Source organism: Brienomyrus brachyistius, chromosome 1 (assembly GCF_023856365.1).
Source record: "Brienomyrus brachyistius isolate T26 chromosome 1, BBRACH_0.4, whole genome shotgun sequence".
NCBI lineage: Eukaryota > Metazoa > Chordata > Actinopteri > Osteoglossiformes > Mormyridae > Brienomyrus > Brienomyrus brachyistius.
The window spans coordinates 25,262,359-25,290,203 of record NC_064533.1 but is presented as its reverse complement, the minus strand read 5'-3'; the positions used below and the strand labels follow the sequence as shown (position 1 = coordinate 25,290,203).

Here is a 27,845-nt window from a genome sequence, read left to right as displayed (position 1 = left end):
GCCCCCCGAGAGCTCTTCGGGTACAGCATGATGGATGTTATGCTGTGAAAGAGGCGCCACCGCTCTGCGTTCACCTTCTACTTTCTGTTCGCGCCTTAACCCTTCAGGCAGCAGCTCTAGGCAGCGAAAAGCCGATGCCACCGACCAAAAGCCCCTTCCTCCCCAACCTACACTCACACTCCGCATGGCAGCTCGGACAGCCTCACTTATTATCTTATGACAGGGTTGCCGACTCTCACGCATCTGGATTGACACTCGTGCTTTCAGACTCTCATGCAAGAAATTTTACACAAATCTGTGTTATTTCATTATAAACCCAAAATTAGCTACATCAAAAGTATTCGGGTAGTTTGCTTACCCTACATACTAATTGCAAGGTAATAAAACTTACATGCATGTAAATGCGTGTGCATGTGTGTGCAGACTCAAATGAAAATGAAATGAAAAGTTGGCAACTCACCTATGATGTGACAATATTAGATTGTTTTACCTTGTTCACTTCTTCAGTTCACATTTCAATTGTGTTCCCCGTTACTGGTCTGTTTCGGCACTAAACATTTCATAAATATGTCAATAGCTCACTGAACCTTGGCAGTCCTGTCCCACTGCGGTGGAAACTATGCACAAACTGAGGACTGTATTCACTTTGGTTTCAGTTTACATATAGTGTTTTGTTTCAGGCATTGTTTATCAGACTACTTTGGGGGACACTGGTTTAAAAAAAACCTAAGTGACAACTATAAAAGTGTCAGCAGTCAACAGAACTGCTTATTTAACCTAATAAATGGTAAGAGGCTGATCTGAATTACTTGTGGTTTTATTATTATTATTTATTTATAATTTAGCTTGTGTAATTAAACACTGATGGAGTGCCTTGTTAATTATCCTGTTTATCGCAGAATATTATTCATTTTATATTAGCAGCTATTAAGCAGTGAGTTTATTTTTACTTTGAAATGGGCAAAATATAACACTGTTCTTACTCATACATTCCCATGACCCTATGATGGATGGATGGATGGATGGATGGATTTTAGAATTTTCCCCATAGAAATGAATGGAGTGTCCCCACAAAGATATAATTACATACCTGTGTGTGTGGGTGTATAAACAGTATATTTTGTTTTAGCTTACATTTGATAAACTGGGCGTTTGTAAATGTGAAATATAAAATTGAATATCAGCCATAGTGAATTGGGTTTCTCTGGGTTTCGATGAAGAGCAGAGCTGTCAGAATAGCTATGAAGGTCATGAAGATGTGCCCCTTTTGGCAGTAGGGTAACACCAGTAAAACTGAGCTATAACTTTCTGTGTCATACTGCGGAAAGATTCAAAGTTTCAAACAGTTGTTTGAGGTGCCAGAAACTTTGGTAGGGTGTGTAAATCTGAGTGTGGAATGTAGCGATTTTGTGTTCAAGAGCAAGAAATTTGCAAAACCTTTTCAGGGTCATCTCTCAGTATGTATGATTTAATTTGGATTTTAGCCTGGACAGGTTCTCTTCTGTACTAACAAATCTAGGGCTTCAGTCACTAAGGAATTTTCCCAAATGGAAAATTTGGATTGCGATATTTGTTTTTAACGCTCCTGGTCTGCCCTTTGATTTACACGCAGTTCCGCTCTCTTCATCTGCACACCAGAACCCTATGGACAGACGCTGGGTAGCTCTTTACCGCTTATTTGTTACGCCCGTGGGAAGTTTTACATTCCTCATGATGCTTGTTTACCGGCATTAATTCCGTTTAGACTAAACAGATGTCAGGGAGCTGTGTCACACATGCTCACGTTCGTTTTAGCTTCGGGGAAAAGGTGGCAAATTTGTCGACTGGTCATGTAACTGTAAGTAAACATGAGGTCAGGAAGTGCTGGGAGAAATGACGCAGTATTTATACTATACTTCCATATCCATTTATCCAGTACAGGGCCATGGTTAGCCTGAAGTCAGTACCATGAAGCACAGCGGATAGGATAGCAGCTCACTTCAGGGTATGTTACGTTTATCTCTTATTTTAATTTTTATCTGTTCTGTGGGACTCATAGCCGGATGCTACACTAATCTTTGACACACATATGTTAACAAGTGAGCTATTAATCTCAGTAGGACTGTTATGCTAATCATAATTAGTATGGAATGATGTTTTATTTGCCATTTGCGCAAATAGAAGTATATTGGAATGCCTTTTTTGCACATCCCATTTGCTAGTCTTTGACACAAACAGTTGAGAGCAGGGCTTCGGGACTGAGAATAGGCTCAGTCGGCATGCTCTGTCCCTGGAGCAAATGGGGGGTAAGGGCTTCACTCAAGGGCGCAAAAGGGGCTTCAGAGGATTTGAATATCTGACCTGATCATGGGTACAGTGTCCTAACCCACTGAGCCCCATATCACATATCTATGCAGATAAGTATGAAACTTACACCCCATTCCTCTCCTCGCAAAGATAATGGGGAAATCCAGAATCCAGCGGGTCCTATTATAAAGACATGGTTTTGTATAAACATGTCCTGTTCTTTTAAGTACCTCCAGAAGCAGAAACGGAGGAACACTATCAATGAGAACTGCCACAGGAAAATCACATTTACTTATTTAGTGAAAGCTTTTGTCTACAACGACATACAAATGAGGATCAAAGAGATGAGTTAGCTGTTGTCCCTGGAGTAATTAGGGTTAAGGGCTTTGCCCAAGAGCCCTATGGTGAAATGGTGATAGAGCATATCCAGAAGAGCAATGTGACATGTTGTTCTGGAAGGTTCACGCTGGACAATTAACAGAGGAGCATTTCGCTACACTGCTGTGTTCCAGTGGGCATAACCTCAGTCCACAACTGCAGAAGGGAAAATGAGTACAACATGTCCAGATCATGCATGCACACGCGTGTAGCCGCATGCCAATACATGCAAGCTGGAAGGAGGACAGACAACCAAGTTGCTAACTACACAAACAAATATGAGAACTCCAAAAAATCAGTTTACAATGAAAGTAATAAAGATGTTATAACACGCACACCCATTTTCCAAAACTGCTTATAGAAAGCAGGTTCAATCTGCCTGGAAAACTTATTGCAGGGGACATGCCGGACAGGATATCTCTGGGCACACACTCATTCACTATGAACCATAGACCACGGAATGCATCTGAACAAGGGAAAAAGGGCGTTCGGGGGGGTTGCTTGTGAGAATAAATATTATCATAATATTTCAAAATTTTCATAATTTTAGGAGCCTGGCGTGCCCCTCCCAGCTCTGTGATCCATGCCATGAACAATATAGAGACAATCCTAGTAGAATGTCTGTCTTTGAACTCCGGGAATAAATTGGAGTACTGGGAGGAAGTGAGCGTGTGTGGAACATCTAATCCCCCCATGCCAGAGAGCAGATCCAAAACCCATAGCCTAGTAATGTAAGGCCACAATGTTGCTCAACATGCATTAGAAAAATTATTACAAAAATAACCTGCTTTATCCAGAGCAACTGATGAGTCCCTAGAATCCATCCAGAAAAAGACTGCAATCCCTATGCTAACCAAGAGTTCACTCCATTACAATATATCTAGTCTTCTGGCCACAGGATTTGAAACTTAGACCTTCTGGACATGGACTCGGAGTCCCAACCTGCTGAGCTACATGCTGGTCCATAACGAAATTCTGATTATTAATATACAAACATATACACCGATCAGCCATAACGTTAAAACCACTGACAGGTGAAGTGAATAACATTGATTATCTCACTATAATGGCACCTGTCAGAGGGTGCCTTCATATGTTAGATAAGGGAACATTCAGGTCTTCAAGTCGATGTGTTGGAAGCAGGAAAAATGTGCAAGAGTAAGGATCTGAGTGACGTTCTGAGTGAGTCAAATTGACTCACAACACACTACACTAAACAACTGCACAACACACTGCCCTGCACTGGGATGCTCGTGTTCTGCTGTCTCAATCTCCAGGTAGTGCGTCCGTATCACCCGCAAACAGTGATACAGGCGCAGAGCTGCTGCTCCAAGTAGACGAGTGGCCGACAAACAACCTGGATGCCCTAACAAGAACCATATATGAAGATTGGTTTGTATCTGTATCTCCCCTCTGCGGCCCTCTGCCCCATGCGAGCTCCCCTTAGGCTCCTCTGTGAAGTGTGTAGAGGCATGAAAAGCAGGGACAGATGGGAGTATCTCATGCAGACCAGCAGCTGTTTCCAATGAGCACAAATAAATAGGAATTCGGTCAGACACAAGTGTAAGGAGGGAAATCGATTAACATGTCGGCGTGGTGCATCTGGCTCACGTGTGTCTCTTACAAGGTCCCGAAATGTCAAGGCGCCATGAGAAGAGCCCAGCTCTACACATGAACACTGGAATCGGTTTGCTCTTTGTGTCACGCCCTTCCTGGCTAGGGTGGTGACTCAGTGCATCTGGACGAAAGGTCACTGGTTTGAGTCCCTGGGCCAAATAGTCACAGCAATGCATCTTAACTCCCCAAAAATGCTACAGGGGTGCCAGATAAATGACCTGTCCCTGCACTCGGACCCCAAGCTTCACTGTCAATTCTGTATACATGTGTCTCAAAGGAGGACATTGTGAGATATGCGAAAAGAAGCACACCAATATACCTGCACTAGTGCAAATACCGAAAAAAGCATAAATTCAGTGGGTTTTGGGGGAAGATTTTCCAAGCCCTTTCCTAATCGCTACCTTCATTTGTGTCACTCTTAAATTCACTAAACCATCAAATGTGTTGGGTAACAGAAACCTCAGTACAGATTTTTTTGACAGTTACTGTTCCCATGTGGGGATCAGACCTTTATATTATTGCTATTATTATACAGCATCTTCTTGGTGAAAACATAAAGAAGAGTATTGAAAGGAAAATGAAACTGCATCCTGTTAGTGGCACCAAACAATTCTTATGAAATAAATGCATTGACAGGACATGAATGGCTGTGATTTTCTGCAAACTCATTCACACAATGTATTATTGTGTTTGATGACAATACTGATTGTTATTGTAAAAAATACGCTTTGTTTACCTTGTATAGTCACCGTGTCATGTATGTATGCTGCTTCTGGGGACCATGAAGAATGCAGTTGACCATTAACACAATTTATTAGTAGTATGAGAAGTAAAGTATTCTATTTTTTGCCATTGAATTAGCTTTCATGTGTAATATGTTGATCAGTAGTACTGACTTTAGAGTGTGAGACCAGGGACATACTTAGAAATTCTGGGACCCCTAACAAAAGGTCACCTTGGTCCCCTCTGCCCAATTTTATGTATAATTTTACACATTCACAGGCCCCTGTCAAGTGCTTGGCCCCCTGAATCTGCCAGGGTGTCCATGCCCCTTCGACAGCCCTGGTTCAGACCAGCACTGATCGTTAACAAAAGATGAAGGCACATAACTTTTGCATGTTGTTCAATGCTTGCATTGACTAGGGATAGAGGTAAGGGGCATGTGCTGATTACAGTGTGCTGCCGCATCCATCAAACAACAAACCACCTAAGGGATGAGAACCTGAGTGCAGCTACTGTATGTACCTTAAGATCACATTAGTCCAAATGGATCAGTGTGAGTTTTTTTTTTCTAGTGGTTTGAGTGCCAATCCTGACACCAACCCCCAAATTTCCCTGTAAGTTGGAGGACCTCCTTATAGGGCTGGATATATATTAACATTATACCCAGGACAAAACAATTAAAGGTTAAGGGCCTTGTTCAAGGGCTGAATGGAGTAGGATCACTGGTAGTATTCATAGGATTCAAACCAGCAATCTTCTGATTGCTGGCACAGATCCTTCGCCTTGGAGCTACCACTCTGCTCCTAGGGAAAGTGTGACTAAAATGACTGCTGCCCGGTGATGTTTTAACATTACCTATGAGAGCATGTGGCTAGAACCTGCAATCATTAGGTACTATATATTAATGTTAGAGGCTGAGAGAAAGCAAAATCATCCAGAAGTACTGGGAGGTGAAAGGAGTTGAAACCATACAGACTGGTGCTTAAAACAAGACGGGCACCATTGTGAGGGTCTGATCGCAAGTGCAGTAGATGATAGGGGATTAGGGCTTGGACCCAAAGCTGCATGTAGAGTATTGTGGGAAAGAATTCTTTATAAATAGGAAGAATCCATTTAACTGCAGCTAGTCGTAGGAAAGTTATTTGTCAATTGCATTTGCACCGCCACTATTAGAGGTGGAGACATGCCCTCAGCACAGATGGAGATGTCAAGGGGAGGTCAGGCAGGATGAGCTCAGTCTTTGAAACTTTTCAGCATTGAATGATACGCTGACATGCAAATGCAGATCTACTGCAGATACTCTCTGGGTGAGACCCTCCAAATCAAGGGTGGGGGCTAGGAGAGGAAAGCCCTGCATATCAGTATGTTTTCTGAAGATTGTATGAGCAAAAGATTTTCAATCTATAATAGTTTTACAGTTCCATTAAATTGCAAATATGTATTATTATAATTCAGCTGTATTTATTAAACAATGCAATGGAATGGAATCGCCTTTATTGCATGCGACAGGCACAGATATCCCCCCTATACGAAAGTAGGGCGTTCATGTTTCATAAGCAAAAATGGCGTAAACTGAAGAAGCAATTACCATAAATGTATGTGGGGAAACAAAACTGGATTGTTCCCAGACCCAAAAAAATAACCTACTAAATCATACCAAATAGCAAATACTGCAAATCCTACAAAAACACTAACATATAGTAAAAGCAGGAGTGTTATGATAAATATGCAGCCTATATAAACTAGAAATAATGTTTGTGCAGTGTAGTTTCACTTACCAGCATCAATACAATCATGTGTCACTTAACAACAGGGATATGGTTTGAGATATATGCCAGCAGGTAATTTTGTTGTGACAACATCACAGAGTGTTCTTGCAGTGGTATCGACTCCTACAAACATAGGTTGCAAATTTTTTTTTATACAAGTAGAAAGAGTACATTCTAAGATAATAATGAAAAGCACAATATAGTAACTGCATAATCCAGTGACATAGTTTATTATCATTATCAGGTATTATGTACATAATTGTATGTGGTATACTTTTATGCAACTAGCAGCACAGGGGGGTTATTTACACCAGCATCACCACAAACACTTGAATAATGTGTTGCACTATGACGTTTCGATGACTGGAATTTTTCAGCTCCATTGTAACCTTATAGGACTACTGTTGTATATGAGCTCCAACGTTCACCAAAATGTTGTAATGTAGCATATTACTATATGCACTGTATTTATAATGTGCTGGCTGATAAACGCTAAATGCTATTTTACTTTTTCTTTTTTCTTATTTTTTTTGCCAAAAGCAAAAATCCTCTGGTTTCTTTTGGTTAGCGAAAACAGGTGGTAATGTACGTCTTTCGTAGAACCAAAGCGATGTAAAGCAGACATTCGTAAAGCATGGGATACCTGCATAATCAAATGCAATAGATGATAAATTATGCTGCTTTATGTCTTCTGCTGTATGTTTTCTGTATTTTCTTGAAATTCAGCGTCAATAAAATGCCAAACTTATTACTCCATCGAGTGAGTCTCGAACCACTGCTCCAGTGTAGGGTTGTGCGAGGGAATGAAAGTTCAAGGAAGTCTGTCTATGCTGGCCTGTCTTTGGTGTTGACCAAGAATAACGTTTGCCTCATCAATGAGGCAGTTAAGAATTCTTTTTTTATTATTATTCTTTCCTGAATTTCTGGCTTGGCCAGAAACCTTCATCAGTGTTGAGAACCCAGATGGTCCTCCTGAAAGTATATTAGCCATCAGAGCTCTGTGGGGATGGGAGTTTCACCGGTCAAATTTGCCCTGGGATTTTCATCATGCACGCAGGAGGAATCATTGTCAAATTAAAATAAGTAAAAAGTTACAAGAAATTTCTAAGAAGGACTTCATGATTATCCCACCCCCAGAGGTATATGATCCGGCCCATAAGACAATGTGCAGATGTGCTTCTCTCCTGGATGCTCTGCTTGCCGTTATGAGCTTTAAGCTGTCAATGGAAGCTTAAAAGCCTTCGCTGTACAAGTACAAGTAAGAGTCACCGATGAGTAATGCCCACAGTTTGACCCTTCTTGTGTTACTGTCAGCGTTTCGCAGAATTGCAATGGACAGTGCATGACATACGTTATCTGGTACCATCAAAGAGCTTGAAGCATTCAAAACGAAGCAAGCATACTGAACTTATCTGTCCCATTGCAGGAATAATAAAAAAAATATGCAAGACACTGTTTTATGCTACTCGATGTCCTCAATTTTTAGTATCATCAGAAGTAAAATTAAATGGCAAATGAGTACTACTGTACTGAGTACTTCTGAAACTCCTGTTTCGGATTCATACATGATATAAGATTTTGGAGGTAATTTGCTTTAGTTTCAGAAATTTCCCTCAACTGCACCTGCACACTGTCAGGTGCAATGCACTACCAGACAAATCTTTTCTTTTTTATTTAAGTACTGAATTTCAAACATCGTATTTTTTGCTTGTTGTCATAACATGAATTTAGAATCTGCAATTATATTTCAGATTCGGCTTCTCAGCTGTGGGACCATTTAGAAAGCTACCCTGTGATAGAAAGCCTTTTTATTTACTTATAATGTTCTTCTCAGCCAATGATCGAGTATTCAGGGGCAGGGTTCAAGTATAATTCATTTTGAATGCTCTGTGAGGACGAAGCCAGATGGAGAAGCAGATTTATTAGCCTGAATGGTCGTCTATCACTGGACTGTTAACTCAGTCAGGCCAGCCTTACCGTTCCCAAAGCAAGCAGCATTTATGCAGTAATTAGTTGGGCTCTCGTCAATATCAGTGTGACACTGCAGAGGGATGAGTCTTTGTCTGCTACTTTGTGAAGCAGATTCAAGTATCTAGGCTCTGGGGATGGTGTGTGACTCCATTGGTTAAACTCCTGTGCCTGTTATAGGAAGGTCATAAGTTTGGGTCTTGGCAGAATCTTCACAACTTTAGCAAGGCCCTTAAGCCCTGCGATGGTCCTTGGATGCTAGAAAAATTGTTCACCCTACACTCAGACTTCAAGCTTCACACTCAACTGCGTACACATGTCTCAAAGCAGAGCATGATGGAATATGCAAAAAGAAACAAGTTCTTGTGCATACGGTACAGTAAATAAAATGTAATTTCATTACTGTTGGATATTAAAATGTACTCCTTCACCAGGACTGCGGTGAGCAGTGTGTCAGCCTTTGTTCCCTGAATGTGCTAAACTTTAAAGGCCTTGCAAAGAAATATTCGTAATTAAAAACATTGCATATTTATCCCTCCTTGTAGGTGTAAATCCGGCCAAACATGGATTATCAACAATGTTAACGTGCCTGCTGATTTTATCCGGTGCTAATGATACAAACAAGAGTATGTGGTTACGTTTTTCATTACGGAAAATGTTCCTGTTAAGAAATAATTACATTACATTCCAGCTAGTAATTAAGGCTGATTCATTTTGTGAAGCTTTTGACTACCATTGAGGTTTTAGAGCGACCTAGGGTCTCTATGACCCGCCAGCATGTTTCCATGTTGCTGTTATTTAACTTATTTAATTGCTAATAGTTAGTAGTAGCTAATTTATCCATGTCTTATGAGCTGAATATGTAATATAGCCAGATAATCCTGCAGTTTCCCTGGGTTTGCTTTGGCCAGAAGAACCATAGGCTACGTTCACACTTCAGGCCTTAATGCTTGATTCTGATTTTCTACTCAGATTGGATTTTTTGTTTGCCTGTTCACATTACTCTTTTTAATATGGGCAATATCAGATTTCAATGTGAACAGTTCACCTGGTCCGCTTGTGCACAAAATAGCAAAGACGCACATGCGCAAAAACAAAGACAACAACTTTATTGTTTCGAAAACTGCCCGGTTATGATATGAACCATCCGGTTTTGCCTGTATAGATTTATCTCCCCAAATACTTATTAAATACAGCACCTCACTGTCCCTCCAGTGGCCAACTTCTGTGCTCTCCTCCATGTTTGGCACTCTGACGGAGACATATGGCGACTTCCGCCTGCACAGAATTGTGACAAACGTCGATTGGGAGTGACGTAAAAGTCGCATGAATTCTGATTTCAGTGTTCAGACTGAGGCCGCATTGCAAAAAATCAGACCTGTATCCAATTTTTGACCACATACTGAAGTGGCCCAAATTGGAATTGAAAAAATCGGATTCCATGTTATTTATGCTGTTTACATTGTCATGAAAAAAATGTGATCTGAGCCACAAATGAGCAAAAAATTGGATTTGGGCCACATTTGTCCTGCAGTGTAAACGTAGCCTTAGATTCACAGGGTCAGACCTCAGCTGTAGGAATGTGGAAGGATTTCTAATACTACATATGTTCAGCTAGATCAAAGGTAGCGCTGTCAACTGGTTATGATGGCCAACCTCTTTTTTTAATTAGTCTGTCATCATTATTTTATATTGAGTAGAAATCAGTTATTTGCCTAGTCTCAAAGTAAATACTGTTATTGTCATGGACGTGAAGTACCTTAGAAGTTCTATATGACAAAAAAAAGAAAATTGTCTTCAAGGTGCAGCTGTACAGCAATGTATATTTTTCAGGTGTAAGTCTGTTTGGTCCAACCAGTCTATGATTCATTGGCCTCAGCTCTGATGACCATTTTAACAGACAGCTAGCCTTGACATGTCTTGGCTGAATTCCTTAGGTTATTTATATAAGAGGTACACTGCGTACACCGTGTCTTCTGTCACTCATAAATTACTACTTGTGAGTAGACTTCCTGCAGAATTTGCCATCTGTACTTAATGGATGGTGTGCCACTTGTCCATTAATATTGCAGTTTCATTTTTGACTGTGGACTAGGAGCTAAATGGATCCTCCAGTACACAGACCTTGTGTCTTTGGTTTTTAGTGTTGATGTCCACATTACCAAAACCCTCTCTGTGTTTTTACATTAGGTGATTCTTTTGTAATACCAGCTTGCATTTATAACTACAGGTATCTTTATCATCTACTTTTATTGTCATATTGTCTTATTTTATTGTTATTTCTCTTGTAATCTTTTTATGATTTATTCTTATCATTTTATATTATTTTGTTTGCTATAGTATTGCACAGTTCCTTTTAAGCACAACCCTGTAAGCAGCTAAAAAGGCATTTCACTGTGCAGATGTGCAGTGTATGTTTGTCCCAAATGCATCATGTTGAAACTTACTGTGTTTCTTTTCAGGTTTCCCACAACAACCTCATCTTGAAAATGGACCATCCCACAGCTGGAAAGATTGCTGTTCCAGGTTAGTGGGATTATCCATGTAGATGTTTCCGACCAATCCCCCTGAACACTGCAGTGAAACACTATGACAGTACAATATAGAAATGAACAGAGTGCATAAGTGCTGCACTAATGACATGTTGAAGCTGCACTGTCTGAACACATTGTCTGGCCGTTGGTATTCGACTTCATAGGTCTGTTACATTGCTTACTCTCTGAACAGCTGAATATTGCAAAAGCCAGCTAATACAGACTAATGAAATCTTCTCTAGGTCAGGAAAAAGTCAGTAGCCTTGCCTTATTTTGTGAAGTATATTCTTTTTGTGCACATTCTTGATTTCATTTGACACAGTTCTCTCTGCTAATGGTATTTTCTTTAGTCCTATCTGTGTTTTTCTTAATTATTTCATTTGACACTTCTATCTAAAGTAACAGAAACATTTATATGTTTTAATGTTCTCATCTAATATTTTCTTCATTCTTGTTTGTATTTATGTTATACTTATAAGTGTAAGTGATTTCATTTGATACTTATGTGCACTACACTATTTGTAGTAACTTATGCATCTGTATTATTTAGTGTATTTGGCTAATAGTATTTTTTCAGTCTCAGTTTTTCAATGGATTACTTGAGGATTGAATGACATTTGACTGACTTTAGGTCAATAGTGCTGTTATCTCAAACATGACAAAAAATGGACTAAGTGAGTTTTGGAAATTTGTTCTTCAATTTCATCTGAAACTCCTTTCCATAATAATGTATACATCTATATAGTATTTTACTCAGTTCATGGTATTTTCTTCAGTCTTGGGTACCTCACTGTCTGACTCTAGTTTAACACAATGGACAGAGATGAAAGAAACAGATGAAGAAAAACTCATCTGGTGTCCAAAAATATTGACAGCACCCTCAAGTCCCCCCCCCCCCCATTCATCCCAGTGCAGTGATTCCCCCTTCAAAGGGGTGCTTCTAATTAGGCAGGCGCTTACAAGGTCAGCTAGGCAAGAGTGGGCCTGCCTTTTTCCTGCCTCCCATGGCAGAGTTACCATCGTGGAAGGCATTCCCATAAAACCCGAAAGGTTTCATTTCAGGTGGTTTTCACTAACCGCATAAACGGTTGTTCCAGTTCCCAGTGGCCACGATAACACTCTTCAGTAAACAAAGCCAAGCATACGTTGTCCATGCGCTTGAGGAGTGCGTTCCAGATTCCTCTTTCGCCTTTGAGGTTTATGGAAAAATGTGCATGGCAAATGTAGATGGTAATCCAAAGTACTATGTCATGAAAGCATCTTTAACTTTTAGATAACATGGTTTTTAGGAATGGTGTACAATATTTTGGGAGGGGAAAAAAATGAATTCTCAGGGAAATATTCATGAAAGTTGACCTCGTGGTCAAAGTCGATAGGTGGCTTATTGGTGATGTATTTTGAAGCGGGTCTGATTGATCATTTTTCTGTATGATGTCTTTACTAACAGGACATGTTGAATAACAATGTTTTCAGTGGTTTCCTAGTAATTAACTGGCTGTTGTTAGTGGTTTGCTGTCCTTTGCATTGAAGGGTTATTGTGATTATATAAATGAGAGACAAACATTATAATAGTATCCAGTACTGGAAGTCTTGAGCCATACAGCTCAGTTCTGATAATTAATCTCTTACCCACTAAGCCATGGTAGCAGCATGTGGTGCATTCTGTCTTGTACCAAAATATTTAAGAATTTTCCAGAATTGACAAAAAATATTTTACAGTATATTCCTGGTTCTTCTTTGTAGATTTGGTGTCTGATTAAATGAATAAGTTTCCACTGGTATTTAATGAAAATGAGTATTAGTTCAGACAGAATGGTGTTGCCTCACAGCACTAGGTGAAGGGGTTCAAATCCCGCCTCCACCCTATGCAAAGTTTGCAAGTTCTCTCCAATTCACATGGGTTTCCTCTGCGCACTTCAGTTTCCTTCCATAGTCTAAATTTAAAGACACTCTTGAATTGACCCTAGTGTGTGAATGTGTGTGTGTGCTGGTGAAGGGCTGGCATCCCACTCAGGGTATGCGCTGCCATTTGCCCCATACTGCCTAGAGCAGTCTTTCCCAACCCAGTCTTTGGGGAACCGCACATAGTCCACATGGCCAAAAGATGGATAGCCCTGCAGCTCTTTACTGGATAAACCTTTGGAAGATGGAAGGATGGAATGTGGCAGTATAGAGTATGGGATGGTGCAAGGCAGGAAAGAGCCCAAATGGCACAGCAGTCCATCGCAGGGGACGCTCAGCCGTTCATTCACTCAGGCACACCTACGGGCAATTTGGTAACTGAAATTAATCTCAGCATAGTTTTGGATTGTGGGGGGAAACCAGAGTACCCAAGAACCACATGGGGAGAACATGCAAACTCCACACACATGTAGCCATGGCGGAGACTCAAACCCTGGTCTCAGAGGTGTGAGGTGACAGTGCAAACCACTGCACCACTGCAGATAATTGTACTAAATCATAAAATCAGAAACAGTTGTAGTGCATTAGAAAAGGGCAGGAATTATACCATGGAAGTAAATGAGAATATCTTGAAAACCCTTGCAAACACAAATAAGATTTGTTGAACTTAGCAATCACTGGGTCCTCAGTGTGAGAGGCGTAGTTTAGGTGTAAGCATTTACACAAGATGAATAGATGGATGGATGGATGAATGGATGGATGGATGGATCAAGTTTTGTTTGTGTCTTTATGCAAGAAGTTAATATATTCTTTGAACAAAATTGTCTGTGAGATCAGTTCCACAAATCACGCACTGTTTGAAATCCTAAACCCTCCATGAGCTGTTTCAAACAAAGGTTAGCAGAAACAGTGTATTCGCTTGAATAAAAGCACATTTTTAATGTTTATATGTCACATTTAAGCAGAGTAAGGAAGCACTTATGATTTACTGCTCAGAATTTGCAATCACTGTTAAAAGACCAAAGATGGTAGATATGACACGGAAATGTACTCGCAGTCTCTCTTTTCATGTTCTGTTCTTGGTGTAACATTTACGCTATGTTTATACATCATCTTCCGTCATGGTCTTCAGCCCAATCAGGAAGAGGAAAACAGTAAACTTGCCTTGATTAGCTTGTTTAATTTGAGTATGTGATGTGAACCCAGAGCTCATATAACTCAAAGCTCCAAGTCCGCAGAATTATCAACAATCTAAACTGCATTTGCTTTTTTGGAACACTAGGGGCATCATGTACATTAGGTTAAATTATAATTTTAGCTTTTGGAAAATGTGTATAAATTGTTTATTTTAATATATTTTCAAATTATTTTTCATATTATGTTATTATGTGTCTTGTGGGTATACATCTGCCAATGATAAAAATATTTTAGAGTAAAACCCACTTACTTCCATAACATCCTGTGTAATAATCATTCAAATCTGTCATCTCCAGCATACAAGTTCTGCTGCAAATGTTTAAAAAACAGTGTTATGGTTGGCTAAAACATATGAAAAATGTGCATCTGTGGGTCTCTTTTTCCCCTCCTCTCCAATGATGCACGCATGGCAGTGCATTGCACACAGGGAACAAAAGTTTATAAACTGTGAAATGTGTTTGCTAGATCATATAAATGATCTGGAGTCAGGATAACTGATGCTTTTTTACACTAACTTACAAATGACTACAGAAAGTCATATTTCATGCTGATTCTTATTTTTGGATCAAGGACAAAGCGAAAATAAATTGAGTCAATGCAAGTGCCTCGGTATTGCAGCATGTTCAGAATTAACACCTAATTAAATGAGCATTTTGAACAACCAGACTCTAGGAATATGCATTTTTGTCAGATCGTTCCCCACGTCATCTAATCAGTGAAGGTGTTCTGAAACTCAACACAAACATTTTCTACCATCCTTCTTATTTAATTTAATGATGCTGTCACTGTCTATTAATGTCTAAATGTCTTTATATTGTCTAAATGTATGTATTCACCTACGGTAAATCTGAAACTTCCTCCATAAGTAATGACTCTTACTCAGAACTTCTATAAATATGGCATCCCCTGAGGATCTATATTAGACAAGTTTCATGAGTAATATAAACAGCCTAGTTCTCCCCCTCATCTTGGCTGACACTGCTGATTTTGTCAGGTGTATTTATGGATCACTAAAGGCCTGTCTATCTATCTATCTATCTATCTATCTATCTATCTATCTGTCTGTCTGTCTGTCTGCCTATTTATCTGTCCGTCAGTTGTCAGTTTCCTGCGCTGCACGAGGCCTTGTCTAATGCAACTATAGCCCATGACTACACTAGTATCATGCTTTATTACGCTTAATTTAAGCTGCTAACAAAACAGGAAGAAACCACTAGCAAAGGTGTAATGCTTAAGGGGTTAATATTCCGTTTTTGTATGAATTACTTTTAAAAGAAACTTGTTTTCCTGGTCTAATGATGCAGTGCCCCCCCCCCCATTTTCACTATTACAGAATATGGCTATTCATAGAAAGCAGACTGGATTTGCATTTTTTTAATGACTCATTAAGCAGGCTGTAGTGTTCCCTGCGTGGTCCCCCCCAGAAAGTCCACCAATAGTTATAACCAAATACGTGCCCCTCAGAATATATTCAGCTGGCCTCCTTGTAATGGAGTTTCTGGCTTGGGTCATAGCTGCCTGTCCTTTTAATTAGAATATCAACCTTCCTTCCGGCTTAGCAGCTTTTAATAGCCCTCTAATATATTCACCTTTGCAGGTGAACTAGAAAAAGCCGCCTCTTAATGGAGACTGATATTATTATGCGACGTACGTCAGTATGTAAATTAACATGATGCAACCGGAGGCCACAAATAACACTGATGTCGTCAAGGACGTTCTCATATATTAATAAAAGACACACTTCACAGTGTACAATATATATTACCAGCCCTCCCTTTTTCCCTTTTTGATTGCCAGCAGTGGATAGCGTTGCAGTCCTTTGCTGTTGTTAAAAGTGGAGGACTCCAAGGACACAGCTAACACGTCACGCTAATGATAAAAATCCACTACGAGGAAGACCCCATTTGAAACCGAGGGAGATACAAGGACGAGAACTACAATAATAGGAAATCTTATGGAACACAGGTGTCTATGAGCACCACCCTTCTGTAACCTGTGGTTAGTTTGTGGTCTCCGGTGGTATTTAACTCTGGTGGATGTGCAAAAAGTTAGCAAAATTCAAGTGCAGACCAAAATCATTGTTAAAGCGACAATTATTGTCAATATATAGTACCAGTGCATTGTATACCCACAAAACCTGCTTTGAACGCAGCCTTTGATGAATGTGTGGCCTGGATCCGATTGCTTGCCTGCGCATGTGCAGGAGTGACGTACATTATCATTATCATAAGATAACATCTTGTTGTGTTTATCATTCTATTACATTGTTTTCAGTGGAAGGTTACAATATGGCAACTACCTGTGTGACACCATTTTCACATTTAGGTACTGTATGTAATATATTATGGTCTGACAGAGTTGGAAAATCCAGATACTGGAGGTAGATAACGTTAGCAAGACCTGAGTTCTTTGTAACTGTTATTCTGTTCTGTGACTAAGGGTTTGACCAGAAACTACTATCCTCTGACAAGGTACTATATAAGACAGTGGAGTCACATATGTAAAAGTGTTGGATATTTCCTGCCTTTGTTTGGACAACTATTCCAAATGACAACTGCTGTAGTCTTCTGACAATCGACTGTTGTTTGGTTGCCCCTGTTTTGCCATCTTGCACCAGCAGATCTGGTTGTCCTTAGTCACGAGATGCAGCTTTCAATCTCAAGAAACGAAGACATCTTGTGCACCTAAGCATGCCTGAGCCAAGCTCCGTGGGCCTACGTTATGAGCGACTGCATCCTTCTCATAGAGAATGGTGACAGATCCCCATTCATTGCCTTCTCTGAGAGCCCTTTCGACACCATCTCTGCTAATCGGAAGACAGCATTGATCAGAAGGCATCTCCAGCTGGGTTACAGCACCACTGACAGGCGACATCTGGTTGATGTAGTGCACATCAAATAGCATCCACCTTTTTTCTCTACATTTTACTCATGGTGAAAGGCGTGAAGCACAACATTCTTGCATTCAATGGTGCATTCATGACCAGACATAAGGTTTCCTGCTATGGAGGGGAAACAATTTTACACACAGAATGTATACATTTACCTTCCATTCCATACAGAATGTATACAACTCAACAAATGTATATCTGCGGTGAAGAGCCTTTTACTGAATCGGGCCAAATCCTGTGTACAGTGAGAAGGTACAGTAAGAAGGTTGAGAAGGTACTTGCTTAAGAGCGGACATCACCCAGCCGCTTTTGATCATTTCCAGATCATTCTTACTCCATATTTTAGGTTATTATAGGTTATGATTATTAGAAATATTACCTTCTTGAAGTATTGGGGAACTGCATAGGCTGTCATTTACCAAGCTGGGGCGATTTGAAACTTCAGAATTAAGGTGGGGGGCGGGGGGGGTGACATGGGATTCGGAAAGGTGAAGTTTACTGTACATAAAGGTAGACCTGAAAATAGCGGGTGATGTCTGAACGGTACCATTGTTTGTTTAAAATGAGCACCAAATTAAGTCCAGATCTTTCATGTAGGAATGGCCACTGACTCTGAGATAACGAGAACCAGAGCGGGGTAAGCCGGCACATAGCAGAGCAGGCGGGATACGCTTGAGTCCATTTGGCACTGGCTGGTCTGCAGGAGCCTGAGAGCAGATCGAAGTCCCATGCAGGCTGGCGGCTCTCGAGTACTTCATAATTCATGTAATAAAGCTCCCCTGTGACGTGTCCCTCGGTAATAAAACCCCACAAATTCTCAGCTATCTCCCCAAGAAAGGGAGAAATAATTTACTGAAAGCATAGAAGAAAAAAAAGGAATATACTTATACAAAAATAAAACTGGAACTCCGACAAGCCTTTACCTACTAAAGACATGGGCACACTTTCCCTATCTAATTGTCTAATTTTATGGAAACTGTACCAAGTATAATTATTTGAACAATATAGCTTATTGGCTTTTATGCAAAAGATTGTTATTGATGCCAGTATTGGTAAAATCCGAGTTACGAGCCTATTGCCTGTGCGGTTTTGTTTGTGATAAACCTCAAGATGTGAGCAGCATGGATCCTGCAGTGTTTGCAGATGTGGTCTTTTTACAGCTCCCTGGAAATATGCGATACTAAGAGTCTGTTTCAAAGATATGGTTTATTTAGCTATGTTGCTCTTTTCGTCACCTGCATATGTAGAATAAGATATTATACTGCCTCTGATTCCTACCTTTTATCATTCCCATAGAAGGGATGGTTGATTTATTTATCCATAGGAAATAGATAAATGCTTTTAGGCTTCGATTCAGAGTAAGCTATTTAGGCATGGCAGCTGAGTGGGCCATAGTGTAGGGTAATGCCAATAACATGATACCAGAAAAAAAACAGATTTATTTTATGGTTTAAGGTTATGTGAAAATGTCAACACCTAGACTCACACATCTAAGCACAAAATTTGCCCTTTATTCTTTCGTTATTGCTCTGGCCCACATACGCACATTCATGCTGATAACTCGTAATAAATAAAATGAGTTAAATAAACTCTTAATAAATTCAATAAATTGCCTTACCATGAGCATACTTGGTGCTGTTGCTGCATACCCTGCATTTTTTATATTATTAGACTTTCACTGTTTATCCATGTCTCATGGACAAGTCCATACTTCTTTGTCTTCTTGTGTTACTCCCACAAGTAAAAAAGATCCTAACTTTTACTGTGTAGAAAATCACCAGTAGGGGAATGGCCCTCTTACTCAAAACTTAAATGTGGCATCCCCTGAAGATCTATGTTTGACAATCCTTATGACTCACATGAACAGCAAGTTCTCCCTCTGTTCTTGTTTGACATTTATGACTTTGTCAGGTGTCCTTATGGATCAGTGAAGCCCCTGAATGTTCAGCTCAGTCAAATCTTCGGGAAAAGGTGGCCTGCTTCTGGAAGGGAGCTGTGGGGAAAGTAGACCAGTGCATTGACTCTTTCTGAAAGGAAGCTAAAAGTTGTTCTCATTATAATGACCTTTGATGAGGGGCCGTGATCAATGAAAGTTTCCGGTCACTGTTTGCTTTAAAATAGAGCTGTTGTTTTGAGAGTAATTGAAATTTTAAGCATCAGTAACTGGGATCAACAATCAAATTGACTGAACATTAATTTAATCAATTTCCAACATTCTCATGCAAGACATCTTTAATAAAATTTTAAAATTAAAAGTTCAATGTAAGATTTATCACTTTGTAGTAGTGCCCCTGCAGTTTAATTTGACATTTAGAAGGCACAAATATTTTAAAGGATTAAATAGCTGTTAAAATATGGAAATGGAAACAGCCTTTGTAAGATAGTATGATGGAAAAATGTGATCTGAACCAACTGAGCACAATTTTATTAGCGTAAGATTTTTGATGGTGGTTTTTCCACAGTTTATGATGATGGTGAGCTATGAGTGGTGTGGATTTTTCTTGCTATTTTTCTTATCTTTTAATGGTCTAGAATAACAATGAGATCAGTTGATCAAAACCTGGTGAGAACTTGTATGTCGATATATCAGTTCTGGTTACTTCGATACATTATTCATGAAGGACCCGGAATATCCTTAATATGGAAAATTCCTGAAGATTTATTATTGTTTGGTCCAACTTATTGTTTAGACAATGTGACTGAAGAAAGAAATAAACACAGAAAAGGCTGTTTTTGGGAAGATCTGTGCAATTAACACTGAATGGCCGCACTGAAGGACATCAACAGGCAAGTACAACTGATGGAACCACGATGAAGCCAAGTTGGAACGAAGACATCTACATGCCAAAGACATCAACAAGCAAGATGCACAAGCTGTATTCAGGAACAGCTCAGGAACAAAAGACATTATTGCTGAAGCACAAATGATGATCAAAATAACCACAGAATATGAGATGGAGGCATCACCTCATTGTTCAGAAGAGGTTGTACACTGGACAAGAAGCCACAGCCAGGATGGAATGTGAAACGTACTGGTTCCAGACTGGTAAAGGAACTAGGCAAGATTGTTTGATATTATAATATTTATTTGCTGTGTACACACAAATATATAATGAGAAAAGCTGGTTTGGAGGCTTGGAAGAAGATAATTTTGTACTCAGTATTGCTAAAAGAAACATCAGCAGCGTTCCTTGCCGATGATGTCACACAGAAGAAAATGAAGATGATCTGAAGGCACAAGGAAAGTTGAAGAAAACTGAAAAGATTGGAGTACAGTGAAATATGAAGAAAACAAAGGCTATTAGTACATAAACAGATGGTGACAGTGACAAGATTCATTGACAGTTCTTGTCTCCTTGAAATAATCATCAACAATAAGGGATTCAGCAGTAAAGAAATACATCGCAGATCATTGTTTGGCTAGAGCTACAACTGAATGTAGGATCAGTCTGACATATTTCTATGAACTAAGACCGGAGATCTTCAGAATATGATACATTTGAGACTCTATGTATGTGAAAGCTGGACAAAGAAGAAGTAGGACAGGAAGAGTATTGACACCTTTGAAGACTTTTTACTCAAATCACAAATGACCTGACTAAAAACTGTCTTATTATGGGTATGTTATGAGCAAAGCCGTTGCCTTGTGGAATAACCTTAATGCTTAGAGAAGGTAAACAAGGAAAAATGACCAGCAAGGCAAGTGGTTGAACTCAATCACCACAATGAACATGACATTGCGAAGCCTGAAGATCCATATAGAAGACATGATATTTTGGAGGGATGCCATCTATGTGGTCACCAGGAGTGCATATGAACTTATCTGCTCCTAATAGCAACATTTTCTTCTTGCTGTTTCCAGAGATGGAGACTGTTTTTCATTTTTATGATGTATTTTTTAGCTTAGTTATACCATGTGAGCTATGCCTACGTGTTTATATTCTTATTATGATACATTTAAATTAAACATTATTTGACTATCATTCCAATTATTTCACGTGCAATGTTTGCTACAGTGGATCATCCATCTGGTTGAAATAAAAGTGTGTTCTGGGATGCGCTTCACTGGGCCTCTCTCCAATTTTTTTTTTATAAGATCAAAATATGATAAATAATTAAAACCTGACACAAAACGAGCAACCCATATCCTTCTTTCAAACCCATTATGAATCTTTGGGATATGCTTTTGTCAGTACCTTGAACGCAAGCTTTTTCTGTATGAAATGTAAGCCTAGCGTTGCTCCGCAAAGGACGATGTTGTGTGAGTTAGCGACTCCCTGATTATGTCGCGCACGTCTTTGTAATTGCTGGCATGTAGCTGCATATCGTAACGAACGTCCAACGATTGCTAATATACTGGGACTTTATAACTTCTCAGCAAGAGAAGCCCATGATCACAACTGGCTTGTCAAGATGAAATTCCTCAGTATAAATCACTGCTTTAATGGCTTGCAAATCTGCCATTGATTTAAGGACGGGGGAAGATATGATTAAAATATATAGGGAGGGTGGATAGAACAGAAAGGGCTTTGTTGGATAAAGCCAGAGGGTGGCTATGATAAGAAGGGCATATATGATAACAGCAGTTAAATGCAGGAGAAGCAGATGTGCAGGAGACCGAGGATTTTTAGGCCAGCCAGTCAGAAGAATGACTGTCCTGCAAGGATGTGGTCACCTAAAAAATTAACATTTTCTCACACACATCTGCATTCATGTCTTGTGGGGACCATCAATTCATTTCTATGGGGAAACCCCTAATCTAAACTATGACAGCCATACCTCCTCCTTAACCATAAGTAACCAAACAAAACACATGATTTTTAATTTCTTGATTGCAGTCAAAGATTTTTATAAAATTGAGTTTCCCCTTCAGGGGACTGAAAGAAATGGTCCCCACAAAGTCAAAATAAACGGGTTTTATGATATAGTGGAGACATTTGGTCCAAATATTGTAATATATGCATAACCCACACCAGGGGCGTCAGAAGCATTTTGAATGTGGGGGGGACACACTGACATAAAACTAATATTTTATGTTAAATGTGTATGTGGGGGTGGGGGGTCCAAACGAATAATTATGAAATGTGAGGACACTCAGATTTAATGGCGGCGACACCCATTACCCACACACACACACATTTTTTCTTCCTTGCATGTTTTTTTTCAGGTTTTACTCTATGTTCTCTTTGTAATATATTATATAATAATATATAATATAGACAGGGGAAATTTTGTTGTTTCAAGGTCACACACCCCCCCATGTAGTGACTGTTTGTTGCCAGTTGCCCCCCCAAGCCAAAGGGGCCCCACACGTATGCTTGGTTTGACGGGTGGTTAATATCGCTGCTGGAAATACAATGTCAGGTGTACCCTGTCTCTGAACGAACCACAGAGGTTAATATTACATTTTATTTAGTAGATACCTTCTTCCAAAGTGACGTTCAGTTGAGAAGGCATGGTTAAACAGTTACGGATTTAAGGGCCTGTGCTCATGGGCCCAGCAGTGAACATATCACATCCTTATATTTGTAGGTCTGGACTTTATTTATGTTTCATATAAATTGGTTATTTCAATGCCAAATAAGTAATTCGTAAAAAAGTACGTACAACACGCATGAAGGCAGAATAACTGTGGGAATCATTAACCAGTTAACTGTTTCGGTGGCTGGAAATTGCTGACAAGATTTTTGGAAATTTGCCTGATCAATTTCAGTGTATTTCAGTCTTCATAAATGGCATTTGTAATATGTGTTTTCCTGTAGGGCTGTCTTATTCGATAATCAATGTGAATGTGTGTATGTAATAAGTAACAAGATAATAAGACAAGGACTCCCCTCTTTAGCTGATAAACTATGCTTGGTCCCTGCATCGTGTAGAATATCCCATCTTATTCACATCTTATTCACCTATCGCCTACTTTAAAGATGCAATAATTCAGATGGTTCTAATATTAGTTAATGAATTATGCATGTGACCAGATATAGCTAAGGTTTTTTTTCCTCTCACTGTGTTATCCGTGCTTCTTCTGCAGTTGCCAAATTTACATCACATCCTCAATAATGTATTGAAAATGTGCAACAATTAGCAGGGCAGAAGAAAAACACAGTTGAAAGGGATAATGAATTGCAAGTCCTGGAGAGGCCTAATGCCAGGAAATGAATCACATTTGGTCTCTAAACTTTTAATCGTTTGCAGCGCAACAGCACAGAAACAAAAAAAAGAATTAAGATCAACATAGTTAGTGCCTGTCTTTTGTCCCAGGTTAATAATAATAATCAACGATCAAACACTTGTAGCTCACAGATAAGCTGCTTTGCAGATGTAGCGGTAGAAGTGTAAAGTGGCATTGACAGATTAAAAAAGAAAAAAATAGACTCTGCCTTTGAAGAAATCTCCTTTGTTAGAGGAATATAGTGTGGAAAATGGTTTCAGCATTCTTAGGTTCTGTTCCAGTTAAACCCCCCTCCCCCTTTTCAAACCACTCTCTGTGATTTTCCTCGAGATATTCTGAACATATGAGAACTCTTGAGTTGTTCCTGCTGTGAACAAATGTATTTGGGAGCCGTCCCTTGGTTTACATGGTAAATCATCACACGTTTCCCGTGTTTGGTAGAGCCGTACGGAAACAATCTGTACATATTTTTATAGAATCATCCATAATGCGATGAAGAGACCTCTTTGTATCGATCTCGTGATGAGACATGCACTACTGTATGACAACCTTGGGTCTCAAAATAATATCAAAGAAATACAGTTTGTACAAGATATGATAGAAGAAGAAAATACAGGGGGTTAGGGATAACTGTTGAATGAGGCCAATTGTTCGAAGAGATGCAGTAATCTTCCTGCATAACTTAAATTCCCTCAAACACCACTAATATTTAATAAAGTTTACTTTGCATGGATTTTTTCTGCTCTGTCATTCTTCTGTATTGTATAAAAATATTTTTTGTTTTCCGTGTTTTTTTTTTTTTTTTTTTACTATAACAATGTCCAGATATACCTTTATCATTATTATGATTATTGTTGTAGCTGTTGTGTTTTTCCTTTACACAGGTCCAGCTGTCCAGTATAGCGACTTTAAAAGCAACATGCCAACACCGCCTCCTCTCATTGGCCAGCACACGGTGCGGGTTCTGAGAGACCTACTGGGTTACAGAGATGACACTATACAGCAGCTGCTGAAAGCGGGAACGGTGTCTCAGAACGAGGTGCAGTGAAGAGTAGGCCACTTAATACCCCAGGAACTGGTACCATCGTATCCGAGAGAGCCATATGAATTCATCGGAATGGAGATCGTTACCTCTTGACCCAAAGCCCTTTGATGCTGGATGTGTCTTTGTAATTAATTTTTTGAATGAACATTTAACCCAACTGAAGGTATAACAGAAATATGATAATGTCACCAGCAGATGAAACTTTGTAACTTTTTCTGTCATTTGAGTCAGTGGGCTGTTTAGTTTGAAGCGAATACTGCACCTGGATTTCCATTCTGAAATGACCTCACTTCCTTCAATTTTCACACTGGCCTTTCACAAAAAAAAAATGGTAACATGCTAAATACAGTATTGGGGATTGCTAAAGGGTTAAAAAGGGATTCGGTTTGATTTCATTTTGAGTTTAATTTTAAGTTTTAACACTAAATGCAGTAAACAAATGCAGTTTACTGTTATTTAGCATGTATAAATCAGTTAACAAAAATGGTCTGAATAAATCTATTTAACCTGTATTTAACTTGTGTGTACCTTAATTAGAAAAATCATCTTTGTTATTATTCTCAATTACAATTGAATATTCTACTCCTAATGAAATAAAATGTAACTTATAATGGCATGTTGCAGGTATCCATCACTCCAAGACTCACCTTGAGTTTATCCTCATTACAGCTAGGTATGATTTACATCGGAAGGATATCAAGATAAGTTTATATGAACCAAAGCGCTATGGAGGACTTCTCAGAGGTCATGAAAATGTGGGAAAAGCTTCTTAAATTGATCCTGCAGACTGTGATGCAACTGTACACCAAAGTTATATTGAAAGTTATACTTGGGAAAAATCCATTCTTAAATATGAGCTTAACGGGCAGTTGTTTCTTATGCTTCACTGCACGCCACCAAATCAATTACCCGTCAAATGCTGTATGACTCTGCATTTCAGCTTTACTTCGCATTGCTAAAAGGATTGTGATGTTCCAAACTCCAGCCAACAATAACTCCGCTGGTGTGAGATAATCACATTCTGAGGCCAGCACCACAAATCACCACCAAAGGCTGTTCATCATCTTCTCTTAAGTGACCACACAAAACTCATAATCCACTTTTGTTCATGTTTTCCCAATAATAAGAACCCAAAACAAGTTAATTACTACTGCATTGGATTTTTCTCTGGAGGAAAGACGTAACTAATGTTCATTTTTGCGATGATGATTCCATTTAAAGTGATTAAAATGAAGAGAATTTCCAATGGAAATAAGAACATTTGAATATTTATTTGTCACCATGGTGGGTAAAATGGTAGCGTCACACCTCTAGGATTGGCATCTCAATTCCCAATGATGGATCTGTGTTCAGTTTTCATGGTCATGCTGTTTTTCTATGGCTTTCTTCAGGATGCTGCAATTTCCTCTTGCTGTCTATAAACATGTGATTAGTTGAGATGGTGTAAGTTGCCCTTAATGTGTGATTGTATGTGAATGTGATCCCTGTGATGGACATTTGCATTAAATTTTACATATTTAGCGCACAATTTTGTCCAAAGCAACTTACAATTGAGGCACACAGAACAATGCAAATACAGGTGGTGTCAAGAATTCAATTAGGCGTAAGTGCAGCTAGGCTATGCTTCCAGTGAATGCCCAGGTACACGTGTTAGCAGTACTGGAGTGGGAGCTACTCAGCAAGTTCAAACAGTTCAAGAACCTAATAAGACCAATGACCAAATGTGCAACATAAGAACGTGATGGACCAGTATCCTATCCAGAGGGTGCCCTGTCTTGTGCCCTCTGCTTTCATGGGATAGATTCCTAACTAATGATGCCCCTGTACTGGGTAAGTACTTATGGAAATGTATGAATGAAATAAAATGAAAATGATGCTTATTTTTGCCTTTTCTACACATACAGGTACTTTGGAGTTAGTTTATTCTGGATCTGTCTGTCATTGTAAAATGGAATCTATTCCTGAAGGAAATTCAAAACTGTGATAAAATGCCTAATAGGGCCTTACTCATAGTTCACCTGTTTAAAACTATATGACTCAATTCATATTTATTAATTCCATCTGCCCTACTACATTCACAACAAAGTTCATGAATTGGTGTTTTGGTTTGTTTCACTCCTAGCAAATCATTCCTTATAACCGTACTGTCTTTCCATTGTTTGCATTGTTCATCACGGGTGGATCAGTCTATTACTCAGCTGCTTGTTTTGAAATTATGTTTCTGTGGTGCCAGTCTAACCCTGGAAAGGTATTGTATTATATGTTTTCCTTACTGCCAATTTCCATGTGGTTCTGTTCCCTGTGCTGCAATTCTTTCAGTCGAACTGTAGCATTTTTGGCGGTATGACAATGCCCAGCGTTTTGCCGGAATATTCTTCTTCAAAGGAATAAAATCTAATTAATTTCCACCCATCCCTCTTCCATACTGCTTATCCGGTGCGGGATCTAAGTGAGCCTGAAGTCTATCCGCAAAGCACAAGGGCACAAGGCAGGGGACACCCTGGACAGGATGATCTAATTAATTTTCATAGTATTTTTTAATGAAATGGAAAGCATGTCATCTGGTTTTCATATTGCGCTAACATGTAGGACCAAACGACGCTTTTAAACTGCGACTGTATTCGGAGTTTATTACAGCCTGTTTCGGTTTTCTTGCTTTTAAACGTTTCATTTCAAACAGACTAAGGGGAGTGTGACAACCTGAGGGGATTCCAATAAAAATAATAAAAAATAATAATGAAAAATGAGTGCTTTAAAATATGGTAACAGGATACATTTAAACACTGTGGCATTCTGCATGGGTCGCCTACAGAAAATGGTAATAGAGACCATTTACAGTAGTGAGTTATACTGTTCATATATGCTTTAACTTGGGAAAAAATATAGAAATAATTTACGGGTACTTCCTCTAAAGGAACAAAGTAGCTATACCACCTGCTCTTATCCTTTTTCATTGAGTCATAGTAGAAGTATAGTACTTTCTGTGTAGTTCAGTGACCCGTGAATCTGAATGACTTACATCTGAGGTACTTACTAGAAAAAAAGAAACACCGTAGTGCCCCAGCTGTGCGAAACCTCTGCCTCCACATAGCTGTTTGACTGAAATAATGCAACGTTCAAATTGATTAGCCACAAAGGTGGAGATTGCTATTCATGTTCCTGCCGTTCATGCTGTTTGAATTTAATGTACATTTAATCTGCGCAGTATGGTTCCTCCTTGACAGTGTCTTTTAATACGGTGCCAGTGTAGTATCAGGTTGCCATAAATGCAACGTTATGTTGAATGTATTCAGCACGGAGGATGTTACCTCTTTCATGCGGTACATCCCAGAGTAATTCATAGTGCATGTGTTAGGTCTAGTAA

At 39.3% G+C, this 27,845-nt stretch overlaps 1 protein-coding gene across 4 annotated transcripts in view; it reads left to right on the top strand.

The window, feature by feature from the left end:
- The window catches only part of sugct (succinyl-CoA:glutarate-CoA transferase), a 125,949-nt gene extending 101,411 nt beyond the window's left edge, over window positions 1-24,538 (top strand). For 3 of the 4 annotated variants that reach the window (XM_048971944.1, XM_048971943.1, XM_048971945.1), the window contains 2 exons: window positions 11,204-11,267; window positions 24,321-24,538. In XM_048971944.1, coding sequence (XP_048827901.1) covers window positions 11,204-11,267; window positions 24,321-24,484 — 228 coding nt within the window. In that variant the 3' untranslated portion in view covers window positions 24,485-24,538. Of the gene's footprint in view, window positions 1-1,915; window positions 1,967-11,203; window positions 11,268-24,320 lie in introns of those variants that run through there. The other variant, XM_048971947.1, reaches the window with a different exon arrangement.
- The last annotated feature ends 3,307 nt before the right edge of the window (window positions 24,539-27,845 follow it).